General features: G+C 38.8%; 4 protein-coding genes across 4 annotated transcripts; 3 read left to right on the top strand and 1 right to left on the bottom strand.

The window, feature by feature from the left end:
- Positions 1-3,927: 3,927 nt before the first annotated feature.
- LOC107615189 (uncharacterized) lies at positions 3,928-5,160 on the top strand. Its single transcript, XM_016317290.1, has one exon. The coding sequence runs from the start codon at positions 3,928-3,930 to the stop codon at positions 5,158-5,160; it is 1,233 nt and encodes a 410-aa protein (XP_016172776.1).
- A 12-nt stretch (positions 5,161-5,172) lies between these two features.
- LOC148543946 (uncharacterized) lies at positions 5,173-6,642 on the top strand. The gene is made up of 3 exons (XM_088498793.1): positions 5,173-5,286; positions 5,410-6,159; positions 6,325-6,642. The coding sequence occupies exons 1-3, from the start codon at positions 5,173-5,175 to the stop codon at positions 6,640-6,642; spliced, it is 1,182 nt and encodes a 393-aa protein (XP_088354919.1).
- A 51-nt stretch (positions 6,643-6,693) lies between these two features.
- Positions 6,694-8,898, top strand: LOC148543945 (uncharacterized). The gene is made up of 2 exons (XM_088498792.1): positions 6,694-8,151; positions 8,497-8,898. The coding sequence occupies exons 1-2, from the start codon at positions 6,694-6,696 to the stop codon at positions 8,896-8,898; spliced, it is 1,860 nt and encodes a 619-aa protein (XP_088354918.1).
- Positions 8,899-10,370: 1,472 nt separating this feature from the next.
- Positions 10,371-17,393, bottom strand: LOC148543944 (uncharacterized). Its single transcript, XM_088500467.1, has 2 exons — positions 16,268-17,393; positions 10,371-10,695 (listed from the first exon to the last, which is right to left on the bottom strand). Exons 1-2 carry the CDS (start codon positions 17,391-17,393, stop codon positions 10,670-10,672), a joined length of 1,152 nt encoding a protein of 383 aa, XP_088356593.1. The 3' UTR covers positions 10,371-10,669.
- Between the last annotated feature and the right edge of the window lie 2,951 nt (positions 17,394-20,344).

Below are 20,344 nucleotides of genomic sequence, written 5' to 3'. Positions count from 1 at the left end.
TTAGAAAGAACTCACAAAAAAATCTTAGAAAGGGTCTCACTGTCTGCCAAGTCAGTGCCACATCAGCACTAGAGACATAACATGAATATTATATTCATGATTAATTTTATTGTACAAGAGAATTGTTGTATCTTCTTTGTTATTTGAATTATTTTTGTGGTGAATTCAATTTTGTGTTAAACAAAGAAACGAACAATTGATTAATAAGGACACTTGAAATGATGTGGTTCTTATATATTGTGACTTATCATTTATTTATTAATTTCTTGTGTTATGTATGTGTTTTGGATTTTTTACGTAAAAAAATAAGTAATAATTTAAATTATTGTACTCATCTATTTTATAAAATTTAGTTTTAGAATAAATTAGTTGAACATTATGTTATTAAAAGTAGCCTCTTTTGTAAAAATTGATTTATTTTGAAACATTAGAAATATGGTGATATATAATTCATGTGAATATTGGTAAGCTTAAAAGAAAGTCTATATTTGGCCGAATTACATACATATATTGATGATATCTATATGCTTAGGTAATTAGTTAAACTTAAATCAATGCTTATTTTTATGCATACAATAAACGATCTAAAGAAAGTTTATTGTTTGAGCAAATAATAAACATTGAACATTGTGTTTATTTTTTATTTAATTATGCAACCACTAATCGACCCAAAGGAAGGTTGGTGTTTGACCAATTAATAGAAAATATATGCAGTAATAAATAGGTATAGTTCTCAAGTTTTTATGTAAACAACGAGTCAATCCAAGTATAGGCTTATTGTTTAACAGAATTTTGTTGAGAATATTTAAATCGCATTAAATGAACTTATGTGTACATAGTTTATGCAAGTATGAATCGACTCAAAGGAAGTTCTGTACTTGGCCAAATTATATGCATATTTGTGGTAGTAAATGTGCGATAATTATTTGGTTCCATTTGAACAATGAGTCGATCCAAAGATAAACTTGTTATTTGACATGATTTATTAATGTTTGACTACTGTTTACAAATTAATATTTCTATCTAAAGACTAAATATTAATGTTGTGCTAGATATTTGTGATGGAATCACTATTATATAAATTTATTCATATGATATGTGGTTTCTGTGAATATATTATTTTACTTTAAAGTTATATCAGTCAATGTTAATCTATTTTTTAAACAGAATTTTTTTATAATTAAAAAAAAGCGAGATTTTTTTATTAATAACTCATATTTCATCAAATTATTATTTCATATGACTTTTTGAGATAAATGTGGTTGATGAATTATATTAGTTTAATGGAAATAAGTATATTTTTATTATTCTTATATGTTAATGGCATGCAGAATTGTAAACAAGATTATATACTAAACTTCAAGGGAGACAAGTATAGTCTTATTAGGTGCCTCAAAAAAGTTTTAAAGCTCAAAGTGCATAAGATTTATTATGTTTCAACAGTAGTTTGATGGATAATAAATTTATATACTTACAGTTATTATGTACTTTATTAGTATCTTTGGCAGATACTTGAGTCAAATAAGAATGGATTACTAAATAGTAGACAAACAAATTTTGTTATAGCAAAGCATTACATGCTCACACATATGAATTTAGAAGCTAAAATTGGAGATCATTTGGTGTTTAGATTCTGACTTTATTAGATGTCAAGGTAATTTTGATCAATTGCAAGTATATTCATATGTCATTAAAAGAGTTCTTTGAAAAAATGTTAATAAGATACTTATTACTCTTTTCACTAAAGCACTTGAATATAAAATACCTTTTAATGGCATCTAATTATGTGACTACAAACATGTGTTACAAATTATGGATATATATTTAAAAGACTACTTGAGTTATTTTGTGATAATGTGTTAGTAGTTTAATATTTTAAATTATTATTAAACAAGAGAGTTCAGAATGTTTAACTGTCTAATGAGCAAACTATCACAAATTCCATAAATACATGCATAATTGATTTATAAGAAACAAACACCTAAAGTATTTTGTATGGATACTATTCATATGTGTGTCATATGTATCATTTTATGATATATTATTTCAGTGAAAGTATGCATTTGAATGCACATATGGTTTAGACAAATTTACGAATATAGATGTTTCTGTAGAAATAAAATATTCGATTTCGTTTTCACTTTGACTTGTGATCTCATAAAGTTTATTAAAGTTGGACCAGTTGAAAATAGGCATGCATGAGATTATTTTCGCATGTAATTTCTAAATTTTCTCATCCAAATTTGATCTACATTATTGAGTATATTAGTATAGTAATCATCATGGTTTTGTCATGACACTAATGTGATAAAAGTTGCGGTAATTTCATAACTAATATATGAGACATACCAGATTGTTAAAGTAATCAAGGAAATATCGTTCAAATGCGTGCATAAAATTTATGGGTTATGCTACGTGTACACTAAAATCAACCACCAAAGTCAGCTACCAGTATAAAATACATGTTGAAATATAAATACACATTGAAAATAAATTAAACTACACATATATTTATACACAAATATATTGGTGGCTGGTTTTAGTGGCTGATTTTAGTGTACAAATAACATTTTTCAAAATTTATAAGATGTGATTATCTCAGAAAAATATATGTGTATAGCTCAATTAAGTAGAAGATTGTTAGAAAATTATTATTTCCTAATATATTTATTGGCAACATATATATTAATTATAATCGCAAATTAAGCTATTTTACATTAAATGATTTATATAACTGTGATTTTATTTATTGTCATAAATTCTAAATTAAATAAGTCATTATTACATTGTGATTCAACCCTATTAGGGATATATAAGGCTTTAGTTGAGGAAAATAAAAAAAAACAAACTCTTTCAATCATACATATAAATTCATGTATACTTCTGCATTTAAGTATTTTTTAATGATTTAACATAGATGGTCTTGAAATTAAAGAATTTTAAGAATTTCTAACATAAGTAGGATATTTGATGATTTTTTATTGTCGTGTTTGATTTGACAACAGTAGCAAATAATATTTAAGAATTAAAAAATATTATATATACATTAAAATCAATCATTAAAATTAGTCATTATGTACATGTATATAAATATATATTATTTAATTTAATTTTAATGTATATTTTGTATTTTAATATATATTTTATATTAATAACTAATTTTGATAGACACCTGATACAATTGTTAAGAATACATATAAGTCAAGTAATGAATCTGTATGTGCCTTTTACTGAGTTACACATGCTTATTTGACATGAGAAGATGGAAATAATTGTTGTTAATATCTTTCAATTTCGCTACGTGTGTACTCTTTATAATAAATACTGTTTTTATATCATTATTTTTTTAACTATACACAGATTTTTTTTTTTTGTTTTTGATACGTCACCCTTATCCTCGGTTGCGCAATAAGCTCGGCACGTGAGCCAAAAAGTTCGGTCCCGTATCAATCGCCCAAAAAGCTCGGAAGGAGAGCAGGACTGAAACGGCATCACCCAGTTGAAAATAAGAAACGTGCTCAATTAGTTTATAGCACCAAAACAGAATAATGTAACCAACCTAGAAACTAGGACTTATCCACTAACGGGTAAAAACAACTCCTATAAAACCGAGCCAATATCCTCGGTTAAGGGTCAGGTTCTATCACTCTCAATCTTCTACTCTTTACTTTAACTCACTCACTGAGAATCATTACTAACTTGAGCGTCGGAGTATCTTGTGCAGATATTTTCGCCGCGGTGTTTGACTTCGGCCGACGTAAAGCTCTTCCTCCTCGGTGGCGACTCACTCGAAAGTGCTTAAGCTCGGCCTCCCTAGTGTTCGAACGAACCACTTGGCGCCCACCGTGGGGCCGGAATACATCTAACCCCACTTTTTTCCTTTGTCTAGTCTTCTACTCTGTTTTGCAGGATTCCTGATCCTCGAACATGGCTGACAAGGAAAGTCCACAACTCTCACAGGACGACCTCCTGGCTCGAATCGCCGAGCTTCAGGCAGAAGTACGAAGAATAGCCGAGCCGTCAACACAGAACAATGGAGAAAGCTCCAAAGGCTCGGCTCAAGGCGCTACAGACCCTTTAAACATTGTTCCGCCAAAGGAGAAGCTCACTCTCGACAACCCCTTCTCCGAGGAGATCACAAATTACCAGATGCCGAAAAACTTTACGCTGCCCACCGCACTAGAGCCATACAAGGGATTCGGCGATCCCCGAGCCCACGTGAAGAAGTTCCAATCAATGATGTTCTTCAACGGCCCTAACAATGAGCCCGTCCTCTACCGAGCATTCCCTACCTACCTCGACGGTGCTGCATTACTCTGGTTTTCTAAACTTTCTGCAGGTTCAATTTCCTCCTTTGAAGATCTCGCCAGATCATTCATTGATTATTTTGCCGCGTCAAGAATCTACGTACATGGATCGGACTACCTCGACACCATCAAGCAAGGTCAGCACGAGAGCCTGAAGGACTACATGACCAGATTCGCTGACGCCACTATGGATATCCAGGACTTAGACCCGGCCGTTCACCTGCACGCCCTCAAGGCCGGCCTCAGGCCCGGAAAATTCCGGGAGACCATTGCCATAACAAAGCCAAAGATGCTAGAGGAATTCCGAGAAAGGGCGGCAGGTCAAATGGAGATCGAAGAACTCCGAGAAGCCCAAAAATCAGATAAACAACCACATCGGAGAGATGAAGAAAAAACTTTCAGATCACCAGGCAGCAGAGACACTAAGAGACCTTCCAAGCCCACATCAAAATACAACACATACACCAGATTCAATACCAGAAGAGAAAACATCATCAGAAAAATTCTCAACGCCAAAATCATAAAGCCACCGGCTCGAGCAGGAAACTACCAGGATCAAAGATTCGTGGATAGGACAAAACATTGTGCCTTCCACCGGAAGTTCGGTCACACCACGGACGACTGCATAGTCGCGAAGGACCTCCTGGAAAGGCTGGCACGCCAAGGGCTCTTGGACAAATACATCGAGAGCCGAAAAGGCAGAAGAGGAAACTCGGACAGGGTAGAGCACAAGCAAGCAGTGGCCGATGATAACAAAAAAGAAAGGACGACTCCTGATCCACCAAGAGGAGTCATTAGCCACATATCAGGGGGATTCGCAGGCGGAGGAGAAACAAGCTCGGCCAGGAAGTGAAGCTACAGAACGATGCTAGCAATCGAGGGAACCATACAGCCAAAGAAGGACAAAGACCCAGGCGTCACAATATCCTTCAACCAAGCAGACTTCAGATCGGCAAGCCCTAACCTCGACGACCCCGTGGTAATTTCCATCTAGGTCGGAGAACTATTGGTAAGAAAAACGTTGCTCGACCCAGGTAGTAGTGCTGATGTTTTATTTTATTCCACTTTTACAAAAATGAAATTATCAGAAAAACTGATACAGCCCTCCTCGGGAGAGCTAATTGGGTTCTCCGGAGAGAGAGTCCCCATCATGGGACACATATGGCTAAAGACCACAATGGGAGAAATCCCTATGTCAAAGTCAATTGATATTCAATACCTAATAGTAAACTGCTATAGCCCTTACAATATTATAATTGGGAGACCCGCCCTGAATATATTCAGAGCGGTAGTATCCACATTACACCTGTGTGTAAAGTTTCCAGTGCAGGGAAACAAGATAGCTACGGTATATGCCGATCATCAAGAAGCTCGGCAGTGCTACAACGCTAGCCTAAAAGTAATCCAAACAAAACAAGAAGCTCGGCCCCAGGTTCAAGCAATCCACACTTCTGCCAACACAGCGACACTAGCTGACCTAGACCCAAGGGAAGATCTCGGCAAAAGACCTCGGCTGATGGACAACCTTCAACAAATAACACTAACAGCAGATGACAAACAATACACATATATCGGAGAAGCATTAGAGGGGGAAGACCGAGCAAGACTCATACACATACTGCGTAAAAACGTCGACCTTTTCGCGTGGACACCAGACGACATGCCTGGCATAAACCCAGAAGTCATCTGCCACAAGTTAGCAATTGATAAAACAGTTCGACCAGTTGCACAGAAGAAAAGGAACCTCAGAGAGGAGAAAAAACAAGCAGCACTCGAAGAAACCCAGAAGCTCCTCAACGCAGGTTTCATCAGAGAAATTCGCTTCACCACATGGTTATCCAACGTGGTAATGGTAAGGAAGAACTCAGGTAAATGGCGCATGTGCGTCGACTTTACAAACTTAAACAAAGCTTGCCCCAAAGATGCATATCCATTGCCTTGCATTGATAAATTAGTTGATAACGCCTCTGGTTTCAAAGCTTTGAGTTTTATGGATGCATACTCTGGTTATAACCAGATTCTAATGCACCCAGAAGACCAAAGCAAAACAGCTTTTATAACAGAACATGGAAACTTTTGTTACAAGGTAATGCCCTTTGGCCTAAAGAATGCAGGTGCGACATATCAAAGGCTAATGGACAAAGTATTCCAACAGCAAATAGGCCGCAATATGGAGGTCTATGTAGACGATATGGTAGCAAAAACACCTATGCAGGGGTCACACTGTGACGACTTAGTAGAAATCTTCAAACAACTCCGAGCATATAACATGAGACTCAATCCGGACAAATGTGCATTCGGAGTACAAGGAGGGAAGTTCCTTGGGTTCATGTAAACGTCTTGAGGCATCGAAGCCAACCCAGAAAAATGCAAAGTCGTACTGAACATGACAAGCCCAAAGACGGTAAAAGAAGTCCAGCAACTAGCAGGACGAATAGCTGCCTTATCACGCTTCCTACCTGCAGTGGCAAACCGATCTTATCATTTTTTCCAGACATTCTCTAAAGGCAAGAAGTTCACCTGGACAGACGAATGTGAGAACTCCTTTACCGAACTCAAACAGCTCCTAACATCACCACCAATCCTCCAAAGACCAGAGACAGGTAAGCCATTGTGTTTATACCTATCAGTATCTAACCATGCCATAAGCTCGGTATTAGTAACAGAAACAGGAAGAAATCAAAACCCAGTATACTTCATCAGTAGGGTGCTACAACCAACAGAAACAAGGTACCCGAAGATAGAACAATTGGCACTAGCACTAATCACCACGGCAAGAAGACTGCAGCACTACTTCCAGGGCCACATAATCATAGTACGAACAGACCAACCGCTAAGGCAGATATTAACCAGACCCGAGCTCGCCGGCAGATTAATAAAATGGGCGATCAAGCTCTCCGAGTTTGATATTCAGTACGAACCAAGAAAAACACTGAAGTCACAGGTGCTAGCCGACTTTATATCGGAGATGACTAATGACACACAAAATACAGAGGTCAGTTGGAGCATACATGTGGATGGAGCGTCAAACAAAGAAGGCAGTGGAGCAGGGATACTACTGAAGGAAGGAGACAAAGTGGTGGCCGAGCAGTCACTGCAGTTCCGCTTCAACGCAAGCAACAATCAGGCGGAATATGAGGCCCTACTCGCTGGACTGAAGCTCGCCCTACAACTACAAATACCTCAATTAACAGCCTACTGCGACTCTTCATTAGTGGTACATCAAATAAAGGGCGAATTCCAGGTAAAAGATCCTTTGTTAGAAAAATATTGGCTCATAACAAAGGATCTAATTTCAAAATTTAACAAATTTGACATTATCCATGTAAATCGAGAACAAAACACCAGGGCCGATGTGTTATCTAAGTTAGCCACAACTCGGCAAGCCGAAAACACATCGGCACTGTCCCAGCTAACACTTGACAAACCGAGTTTCGAGCAGGATACAATTCTGAGTATCATAGAGGTCCCAGATTGGCAAACACCTTTCCTCAATTACATCACCACTAGGGCAGTACCAGATGATGAACCGAACTTACCGCTCTTCCAAAGGAGAGCAAGTTTTTACACAAAACTCGGAAACACTCTATACAGACGAGGACACTCCCAACCACTTCTAAAATGCATCAGCAACGAGGAGGCTAAGGATGTCATGGCTGAAACACACGAAGGAGTCTGCGGCAACCATATCGGCGGCCGAGCATTAGCAGCAAAGACTCTGCGAATAGGATACTACTGGCCGACGATAAAACAGGACTGCATCTCAAAAGTCAAGGCATGTGATAATTGTCAAAAGCATGCCACCCTCTCGGAGACCCCGGCCGAGGAACTCCATACCATAGAGGTAAGCTGGCCTTTCGATAGGTGGGGATTAGACATCCTTGGACCTTTCCCGAAAGCGCCAGGCCAGGTAAAGTTCCTCTTAGTGTCAATAGACTGTTTCTCTAAGTGGATAGAAGCACAACCGCTAGCGCATATAACAGCAGAAAAAGTGCGATCTTTTTTATGAAAAAATATCATATGCAGATTCGGTATCCCAAGAGAGATAATCTCGGATAACGGGAGACAATTTACAGATCATAAGCTCGCTGCTTTTCTAACAAATTTTAACATCAAACATCACTTCAGCTCAGTAGAGCACCCGCAAACTAACAGACAAGTTGAATCAGCTAACAAAATTATCTTGCAGGGGTTAAAGAAAAAGCTCGGCGAAGCTAAAGGAGAATGGGCCGACCTCATCCCAGAAATTCTATGGAGTTACAATACCAGCATTCAATCTGCCACGGGAGAATCTCCTTTCAAGCTGGTATATGGCGTAGAAGCACTTATCCCAGTAGAGGTCAGCGTCTCAACACTAAGGACCGAGCTCTATAATCAATCGAATAACCTACAAGCTCGTACAGCCGAGTTGGATCTTGTAGAGGAAGAAAGAGACATTTCCGCCATAAAGCAGCGAGCCAGAAAACAATACCTAGAGCGAAGACACAACAAAAGAGTAGTTCACAGGTCTTTCAACAATGGAGACCTCGTACTCAGACGAATAGAAGAAGCTCGGAAACCTCCAACACATGGCAAATTAGCAGCAAATTAGGAAGGACCTTTCCGAGTTCTTCAAAACCTCGGAAAGGGAGCTTACAAACTAGAAACCCTTAAAGGAGATCAACTTCCGGGAACATGGAACGTCTCCTCCCTAAGGGAATATCAGTCATGATGTAGTTTGCAAGTTCGCGAATGATGGTACTCTTTTTCCCCTCTGAAGGTTTTCTCCCAAAACACATGGGTTTTACTCGGAGAGGGTTTTAACGAGGCCGGACGCCACAAATCTTCATGCCGATGTACCTTGTATTACAAATCAAGACATTTTTACATTGGCCATTGCCATACATGAACATTCAAAAATTATTCCGAGCTTCATACTCGGAAATCAACATGCGCATCCCAAGCATAATACTCAGAGAAATGCAAACAAACACGAGCAATCACCAAATTATTTACGTGAAATCTTAAAGGCTCATTTAAACACAAGCCCTATATTAGAGCCTCATCTCTCCTTATTGACAATTTAATCAGACAAAGGGTAGCTTCCGCCACCTTCAATATACACATGCAATCGTTTTTCAATAACGACATACCATTATAACTATGGGTGTCCATGGATCGGATCCGATCCGCATATCCGCGATGTTTATCCGAATCCGATCCGAAAATTGCGGATATGGATCCGATCCGCAAGGCTTTCGGATCGGATCGGATCGGATCCACACACTAATCGGATCGGATTGCGGATTTTGTGTTGGTATCCGCATATCCGATCCGCATATCCGCGTATCCGCAAAATAAAGAAATAAATAAGTAAAATATTCTTTTTATGTTTTATTTTAACTAATAATTATCATATATGTTAAATTATTTTAATTTATTATTCAAGAAAAGTATGTTTAATATTATTTTAAGAGTAAATATATTTAAAAGAATAGAAAAAATAAATTTTATTGATATTTTTTAATAAAAATAAGCTTTTAAAAATATTTTTGTGTTTTGCGGATATATCCGATATCCGATCTGATCCGATCCGCAAATGTGCGGATCGGATCGGATCGGATCCAACCTTAAAAACTGCGGATATTGGATCTGATCCGATCTGATGATTGTAGTGCGGATCGGATCGAAATTTTGGCCATATCCAATCTGATCCGATCCGCGGACACCCTTAATTTATAACTTATCAAAATATCAAATTTCCTTAAACAACATAACTCATTTTCAAACCGAGCTATATACTAGGAACCCAAAATATCATTACCAAATACAGTACTCGAAACCGTTCAACAAAAGGCAAAACAGCCACAAGTTGCAATCCTACTACACCATATATGTAACACCCTACCACACAAAGCTTTACGCTTAAGTCGTAAAACAAAGGTGATGTGGTATTACGACCTCTAAAATAAAATAAGTACATATAATAGCAGAAGAGTTATAATATGCTAGGAGCCTTGAAGGATAGGGAAAATAAAAATCGCGAGATAAAAGCGCAACGCTCAAGGAACGAGTTAACTTGCATGCTAAGAAAACTGTAACTGTCAAACATAAGATAACAGAAGTAGGAATAGAGTGCCAAAGATACAAAATATCAAGCTCCTAACTCAGCCTGCGAAGTCAAGACTGGCCGGAGAATATTTACACATATATATACATACATATCCAAAACCCAAAAGTACATATACACAATCCTGCCTCTCCATAAACCTCTAAGAGGATCAAAAAGAATAAGTCATGCGGAGAGAAAACTAAGTACATATATATACATCATAGCATAACAAAATATCCCAGTAACCACTCCGCTTCAAGAGTCCAGACGCCTAACGAGATGCCTCTCGACCTGCATCTGAAAATTAACAACATAGTATGGAATGAGAACCGGAGGTTCTCAGTATGGTAAAGGTGCCACACACATAATATATAAGGTCCTGGGAATGCCAGAGGCAATCCTAGAACGCCGACACTCAGATTGTAGAGCTTAAAGTATTAAACAGAAGCCATAAAAGGTGGTTTCCTAGAAATATTTAATCCTAACTTAACTTAACCTTAAATCTAAGTCCTATACTGCCATTCCTCCATACCTCCAATTCCATCATGCATTTTCACAGACAAATAAACAGATAAAGGCAAACACAAGAAAGTTACAACTACTGCAGGTAACAAATACACATTTAGCATGGCAAATACAGATAGGCACACCCAATTAGAGCACAAGCAAGTAATTCAGGTAATATGCATATGATGCATGCCTGTCCTATGGCTGATGAGGCTCATCTGTCGGTTATCCAGCCAACCCGACAAGTCTGAATTGTCCTTAGACTGTCCCCCGACGTGCATCCCCAAGAGTCTATGCATAGATTTTTCTCAAATAATCAATATTGCTCAATGGGGGTAACATTCCCGGGAATTTATGTAGTGCCCGGTCACACTTACGTCGTAGGGTCAACAGAGTATCGAGTTTTCAACCTGGTACACGTGGTGGCAAGCCACGGCACTTAATCCAGGGAATCTCGTATCTCAGATTATTCAAATTCATAAGCCATATAAATAATTCAATTATAATTCATCAACATCCACATCATTCCCAATTGCATCTCATTCATCATCATACATTAAACATATTCAATCCTTATCCTTCATTATATCACCTCCCATTCCATCCATCAATAGTTTCAATTCAAAACATAATTCATCCTTTTCTAAGAATCAAACTTCAAACTTAAAACATACTCACTATCTTAATAACTCAAAATCAAACCATATAACCTTTAAATCTAAATCTCTTTTAAATAATCATCTAAATAAAATCTCTAATTTTTTATAAAATTTCGGCAGCATCTCCTCTAAAACTCGGACTTTGCCACCCTTTTCGGGTCCAAACCTGCTTTCTTTTCAATTCAACATACCCTTCCTCATCATCATAACAATCACCACAATAAATCTACTTCAAATCAACAATTAAACTCATACAATATTCAAATCCAACAACCAAAATTCAACTAAGAATCATAGTTCACAAATCCTAGGCTTTTAACACAAATACCTCAAATCAATAATTCACCAAATCGTTAGTTAATAGCTAATTATCCAATAAACTTCAACCAAATATATATATTCATTGATAAATTACTAAACATTAAGCATACACCTGCATTCCAACTTATCCTATGGTCATCTAGCCTAAGTTTTCACAGAACATTATATATTAAATGCAAGAAACCTAAACCATACCTTAGCCGATTTCCACGTAACGACCAAAGCTATTTATTCAAAACCAAAACAGCCCCTCAAAACTCAACTAATCCGCTTCCTCCAAGTTCCAGTATTCACAATTTCAAGCTCCAATTATTTATTTTCAACCTAATACACATTCATAATACATGTATACCCAATTTAATACTCAAAGCTCAAATTTAATGAAATTAAAATAGAATTATCATATCCTCACCTTACCCAAGCTTCACATAAGCAAGAGTGAACGTTTCTCTCAAGCTAATTGGATCCTAAAACATCAGAAATCAAAGAAATTCAACATTCCCACTTAAAATTCGAAAATTGGGAGAAAAGAGGGCTGAGAGTGATTAAACAAGTTACCAGTGAAATTGTTCCGGTAGAAATGTAGAGCTCGACGCGGTGGACGCGTGGCCGCAAACGGTGCGGCGATCGGAGCTCGAACGGAGGAGTTACGTGCGTTGGAAAGTAACGTAAGGTTAGGGAAAGTTTTCTCTTCTCTCCCCTGCTATGGCTTCAGCGTATCATTTGCTGAAATGGGGAGGAAGAAACCACAATTCACTTAAACGTGTTGGGCTGGTTGGGCCCACGGGCCCGGTTTGGGCCCGGTTCGACCGGTTCGGTCCTTTCGGTCCATTCTTGGACCGTTTTCTTCAAAATTAGTGTCAAAATTCTCGTTTCGATGAGCTCTACCCTATTTTGATATAATATTCGCATTTCTAATCCTCCTTATAAAAAAATAATTTATTAACTAATTATCTACTAATTTAACCGGGGTTTACATTCTACCCACCTAATAAAGAATTTTGCCCTCAAAATTCAAATATAGTTACCTGAAAAGAGATGTGGATAGTCCTTTCGCATATCTGATTCGAGTTCCCAGGTATGTTCCTCGATACCAGCTCGTCTCCAAGCTACTTTTACCAATGATACTTCCCTTCCTCGTAATCGTTTAACACTGGTGGCATCAATCCTCACCGGAATTACTGGGAGTGTTAGATCTTCTCTCACTTGGATTGGTTCTGGTTCTAGAACATGACTTGCGTCAGGATTATACTTCCGAAGCTGTGACACATGGAACACATCGTGCAAATTCGAAAGATACGGCGGTAAGGCAATTCTATAAGCCACTGGCCCAATTCTCTTCAGGATCTCAAACGGTCCAATATAACGGGGATTCAGTTTCTTAGTCTTAATAGCTCTTCCCACTCCAGTAGTTGGTGTAACTTTCAAAAAGACATGTTCTCCTTCTTCGAACTCCAAAGGCTTTCGCCTCTGGTCAGCATAGCTCTTTTGGCGGCTTTGGGCTATAAGCATTCGACTACGAATCTTCTTTATCTGCTCAGTCGTTTCGGCTATCATCTCAGGCCCTAATAAACTCCTTTCTCCAGTTTCATACCAACACAATGGAGATTGACATTTCCTGCCATACAGAGCCTCATATGGAGCCATTCCGATGCTCGCATGATAGCTATTATTATAAGCAAACTCTACTAATGGCATATACCGGTCCCAGCTCGCCGGTTGGTCCAAAACACAAGCTCTTAGCATATCTTCCAAGGTCTGAATAGTTCTTTCTGACTGACCATCTGTCTGAGGGTGATATGCAGTACTCAAGCTTAACTGAGTCCCAAATGCACGCTGAAAAGCTCCCCAGAACCTTGATGTAAAACGGGGATCTCTATCAGATATAATAGTAGAGGGCACACCATGTAACCTGACAATCTCTTTGATATACATTCGAGCCAATTCCTCCATTGTGCAACTTATTCGGATAGGAAGAAAGTGAGCTGATTTTGTTAGTCGATCTACAACCACCCAAATAGCGTCACAACCAGATCGGGTTCTAGGCAAACCTATCACAAAATCCATTGCAATACTCTCCCATTTCCATTGTGGAATCTCCAAAGGCTGAAGGGTCCCTGATGGTCTCTGATGCTCAATCTTAACCTTCTGACACGTTAAACATTTAGATACATACAATGCCACATGATTCTTCATACCTGGCCACCAGAACATCGCTTTCAGATCTTGATACATTTTAGTGCTCCCTGGGTGAATTGAAAACCTGCTCTTGTGAGCTTCCTTCAAGATACTTTGTCGTAGGTCTCCAACATCAGGCACAATAATCCGGTTCTTGAACCTCCATAAACCATCATGACCTTCTGACATTCTCCACTGTTTTCCCTGTTCAACTACTGGTAATACCTTACGTAACGCTTCACTATCTTGATGAGCCTTCAGAAGTTCTGATTTAAAATCACTTGAAATCTGTAACTGACTCAAACACAAAATTCCAAATTCTTCTCTAATTCCCAAATTCAAACCTTGGAATGCCTTCAGTAACTCTTCCTCCCGTAGCATCATCCAAGCTGCATATAAAGACTTCCGACTCAAAGCGTCCGCTACAACATTCGCTTTTCCTGGATGATAATTCAATTCAAAATCATAATCTTTCAGAAGCTCCATCCACCTCCTCTGACGCATATTCAACTCTTTCTGCTCAAAAAGATACTTCAAACTCTTATGGTCTGAGAAAACATGAAACTTAACGCCATAGAGGTAGTGCCTCCAAATCTTTAAAGCAAACACAACAGCAGCAAGTTCTAAATCATGTGTCGGGTAGTTCATCTCATGCGGCCTTAACTGCCGTGAGGCGTATGCTACAACATTCTGGTGCTGCATCAAAACACACCCCAACCCTTTCAGAGATGCATCACAATACACTTCAAACGATTCACTTGGTTCAGGTAATACCAATACAGGTGCAGTAGTCAACCTGTGCTTCAATGCCTGGAAACTCTCTTCACATTCCGGAGTCCAGATAAAAGGTGTATCCTTCCTAGTCAACTTAGTTAAAGGTAAGGCGAGCTGTGAAAATCCCTTAATGAATCTGCGATAATACCCTGCCAAACCTAAGAAACTCCTGATCTCTGTCACTGAAGTTGGTCGCTCCCAATTCATCACTGCTTCCACCTTAGCAGGATCCACAGCTATCCCCTGCTTACTCACCACGTGGCCGAGAAACTTCACTTCACTCTTCCAGAACTCACATTTAGATAGCTTAGCATATAACTTCCTGTCTCTCAGAATTTGCAGCACAGTTCGCAAATGATCAGTATGTTCCTCTTCAGTCTTAGAATAAACAAGAATGTCATCAATGAAGACAATAACAAACTTGTCCAGATACGGTCGAAAAATCCTGTTCATATAATCCATAAATACTGCCGGGGCATTAGTTAACCCGAAAGACATCACTGTATACTCATAATGACCATAACGGGTTCTGAAAGCAGTTTTCGGAATATCCTCGTCTCTAACCCTTATCTGATGATATCCGGATCGCAAATCAATCTTAGAAAATACACCGGCACCCTGTAACTGATCCATTAGATCATCGATTCTAGGCAACGGATATTTATTCTTCACAGTGATCTTATTCAATTGCCGATAATCGACACACAGCCGCATACTCCCATCCTTCTTCTTTACCAGTAACACTGGCGCTCCCCACGGAGAAACACTTGGTCGGATAAAATGCTTACCCAACAGATCTTCCAGCTGAGCTTTCAGTTCAGCCATTTCTAAAGGCGACATCCTATAAGGAGTAATTGAAATTGGACCGGATCCAGGTACCAACTCAATTGCAAATTCAACCTCTCGGTTAGGTGGGAATTCATTAATATCATCCGGAAACACATCTGGAAATTCACATACAACCGGAATTTGCTCTAAACTCTGATCATCACCTGATACTCCCGCAGTTAATAACATAATACCCTGACATTCGGTTCCAGAACAGTTTACTATCATAGAGTTCAAATAGTAACTATTCACCACAACCGGTGCTTCTGACCCTTCTGGCATAAACTGTACTGACTTCTCAGAACAATCAAGCAAAACATGATTCTTGGATAACCAATCCAATCCCAAAATGAGATCAAGACCAGTCATAGGCAAACAAATCAAATCATGCACAAATTCACGCTGTTGCACTCGAAAAGGAACTTGTGGACATTCTATCCTAGTCACCATAGCTTCATGAGTAGCATTATATACTTTCAAATCATAACCTAGAACCACCATTCTCAATCCTAATTCATGGGCCTTTTCAAATGCAATAAATGAATGACTTGCTCCTGAATCAAATAAAGCATTTAAGATTTTACCAGCCATTTCACAATTACCTCTAATCAGTGTCTCAGATCTCTCAGCACCAATGGTAGAAGTGGTGTATACTCTCCCCGGCTGTTGCACCCTACCAGTCTCATACTTCTTCTTCTCAGGGCAATTACTGGCTATATGCCCGGGCTGTCCACAGGAATAGCACACTCCAAGTCCTAGTCTGCACGGAACTCCAGGATGATACTTTCCGCACTTCTGACAATTCAGATCTTGCTGTGGCTGCTTCCCAAACCTTTTTCCTTGACTAGCATTGGTATTCGGCCTTCTGTAATTACCTTGACCCTGAGTCTGCTGTGAAACAAAGCCTCCATGTTTGAAATTCCTACCTCTCGGAGCAAAGTTCCTCCCTGAAGGCCTCTGAAAAGGAATCCTCAAACTCCCTTTCTCTGCTGCCGCCTTCTTCACACAATCCTCAGCCACCCTACTCTTATTCACCAATTCAGAAAATACCCTGATCTCCATTGGGGCAACGAAGCTCAGAATATCGCTCCGAAGACCTCCCTCATATTTAATACACTTCCATTCAGCAAAATCTTCAGGCGCACCTTGACAGATACGAGAAAAGCGACATAACTCCTCAAATTTGCTGGTATACTCAGCAACAGTCATTTGTCCCTGCTTTAACTGCATTAATTCAAGTTCCTTGGCATTTCTAGCTGAATTAGGAAAGTATTTCTTATAGAACTCTGTCCGAAAAACCTCCCAAGGAATCGCAGCACCATCAGGCTGCAGGATACGTCGTGTTCCCTGCCACCAATACTGAGCTTCACCTTGCAACTGATAAGTCCCAAATTCAATCCATTGCTCTTCAGGAACCTGTTGTGCCTGTAACGCCCTTTCCATAGCCTGAATCCAATTATCTGCATCAGTTGGATTTGAGGTTCCCCTAAAAGTCGGAGGGCGAACTTTCAGAAATGTAGCAAGTGTCATAGGACCGTCCTCATCATTATTGTTCCCATGATTACCCTGATTTATTTGATTACCCAGTGCCTCAGCTGTCGCCTGCATAGCTGCAGCCATATTTCCCAAGGCAGCCATAAAGTCTACTGGATCAGTCCCTGTGGGTACAGGAGTAACGGTGCCTGTCCTACCTCTACCTCGCCCGCGACCGCGTCCGCGAGTCGACATCTGGTCCCTATACACACCAAACAAGTGATATTAAGTTGATCAGTCTCAATATCGCAGGTCTAATGCTTTAAGTTCCAAATGCATGCTCACAAACGTTTATGCCATATATATCAATCAGATATCCTAATAGCACATAAACACATATACAGAGAATGCACAGAAGCACAATCAGTCCGTCTTTCAGGCTCTATAAGAACGAACTGCTCTGATACCATAATTGTAACACCCTACCACACAAAGCTTTACGCTTAAGTCGTAAAACAAAGGTGATGTGGTATTACGACCTCTAAAATAAAATAAGTACATATAATAGCAGAAGAGTTATAATATGCTAGGAGCCTTGAAGGATAGGGAAAATAAAAATCGCGAGATAAAAGCGCAACGCTCAAGGAACGAGTTAACTTGCATGCTAAGAAAACTGTAACTGTCAAACATAAGATAACAGAAGTAGGAATAGAGTGCCAAAGATACAAAATATCAAGCTCCTAACTCAGCCTGCGAAGTCAAGACTGGCCGGAGAATATTTACACATATATATACATACATATCCAAAACCCAAAAGTACATATACACAATCCTGCCTCTCCATAAACCTCTAAGAGGATCAAAAAGAATAAGTCATGCGGAGAGAAAACTAAGTACATATATATACATCATAGCATAACAAAATATCCCAGTAACCACTCCGCTTCAAGAGTCCAGACGCCTAACGAGATGCCTCTCGACCTGCATCTGAAAATTAACAACATAGTATGGAATGAGAACCGGAGGTTCTCAGTATGGTAAAGGTGCCACACACATAATATATAAGGTCCTGGGAATGCCAGAGGCAATCCTAGAACGCCGACACTCAGATTGTAGAGCTTAAAGTATTAAACAGAAGCCATAAAAGGTGGTTTCCTAGAAATATTTAATCCTAACTTAACTTAACCTTAAATCTAAGTCCTATACTGCCATTTCTCCATACCTCCAATTCCATCATGCATTTTCACAGACAAATAAACAGATAAAGGCAAACACAAGAAAGTTACAACTACTGCAGGTAACAAATACACATTTAGCATGGCAAATACAGATAGGCACACCCAATTAGAGCACAAGCAAGTAATTCAGGTAATATGCATATGATGCATGCCTGTCCTATGGCTGATGAGGCTCATCTGTCGGTTATCCAGCCAACCCGACAAGTCTGAATTGTCCTTAGACTGTCCCCCGACGTGCATCCCCAAGAGTCTATGCATAGATTTTTCTCAAATAATCAATATTGCTCAATGGGGGTAACATTCCCGGGAATTTATGTAGTGCCCGGTCACACTTACGTCGTAGGGTCAACAGAGTATCGAGTTTTCAACCTGGTACACGTGGTGGCAAGCCACGGCACTTAATCCAGGGAATCTCGTATCTCAGATTATTCAAATTCATAAGCCATATAAATAATTCAATTATAATTCATCAACATCCACATCATTCCCAATTGCATCTCATTCATCATCATACATTAAACATATTCAATCCTTATCCTTCATTATATCACCTCCCATTCCATCCATCAATAGTTTCAATTCAAAACATAATTCATCCTTTTCTAAGAATCAAACTTCAAACTTAAAACATACTCACTATCTTAATAACTCAAAATCAAACCATATAACCTTTAAATCTAAATCTCTTTTAAATAATCATCTAAATAAAATCTCTAATTTTTTATAAAATTTCGGCAGCATCTCCTCTAAAACTCGGACTTTGCCACCCTTTTCGGGTCCAAACCTGCTTTCTTTTCAATTCAACATACCCTTCCTCATCATCATAACAATCACCACAATAAATCTACTTCAAATCAACAATTAAACTCATACAATATTCAAATCCAACAACCAAAATTCAACTAAGAATCATAGTTCACAAATCCTAGGCTTTTAACACAAATACCTCAAATCAATAATTCACCAAATCGTTAGTTAATAGCTAATTATCCAATAAACTTCAACCAAATATATATATTCATCGATAAATTACTAAACATTAAGCATACACCTGCATTCCAACTTATCCTATGGTCATCTAGCCTAAGTTTTCACAGAACATTATATATTAAATGCAAGAAACCTAAACCATACCTTAGCCGATTTCCACGTAACGACCAAAGCTATTTATTCAAAACCAAAACAGCCCCTCAAAACTCAACTAATCCGCTTCCTCCAAGTTCCAGTATTCACAATTTCAAGCTCCAATTATTTATTTTCAACCTAATACACATTCATAATACATGTATACCCAATTTAATACTCAAAGCTCAAATTTAATGAAATTAAAATAGAATTATCATATCCTCACCTTACCCAAGCTTCACATAAGCAAGAGTGAACGTTTCTCTCAAGCTAATTGGATCCTAAAACATCAGAAATCAAAGAAATTCAACATTCCCACTTAAAATTCGAAAATTGGGAGAAAAGAGGGCTGAGAGTGATTAAACAAGTTACCAGTGAAATTGTTCCGGTAGAAATGTAGAGCTCGACGCGGTGGACGCGTGGCCGCAAACGGTGCGGCGATCGGAGCTCGAACGGAGGAGTTACGTGCGTTGGAAAGTAACGTAAGGTTAGGGAAAGTTTTCTCTTCTCTCCCCTGCTATGGCTTCAGCGTATCATTTGCTGAAATGGGGAGGAAGAAACCACAATTCACTTAAACGTGTTGGGCTGGTTGGGCCCACGGGCCCGGTTTGGGCCCGGTTCGACCGGTTCGGTCCTTTCGGTCCATTCTTGGACCGTTTTCTTCAAAATTAGTGTCAAAATTCTCGTTTCGATGAGCTCTACCCTATTTTGATATAATATTCGCATTTCTAATCCTCCTTATAAAAAAATAATTTATTAACTAATTATCTACTAATTTAACCGGGGTTTACAATATACAAAATAAACAGAACAAATGCTAAAGCCTACTCTGCCTTATCACCT

Source organism: Arachis ipaensis, chromosome B9 (assembly GCF_059453495.1).
Source record: "Arachis ipaensis isolate K30076 ecotype BB chromosome B9, ASM5945349v1, whole genome shotgun sequence".
Taxonomy (NCBI): Eukaryota; Viridiplantae; Streptophyta; class Magnoliopsida; order Fabales; family Fabaceae; genus Arachis; species Arachis ipaensis.
This window is presented reverse-complemented; position numbering and strand designations above follow the sequence as displayed.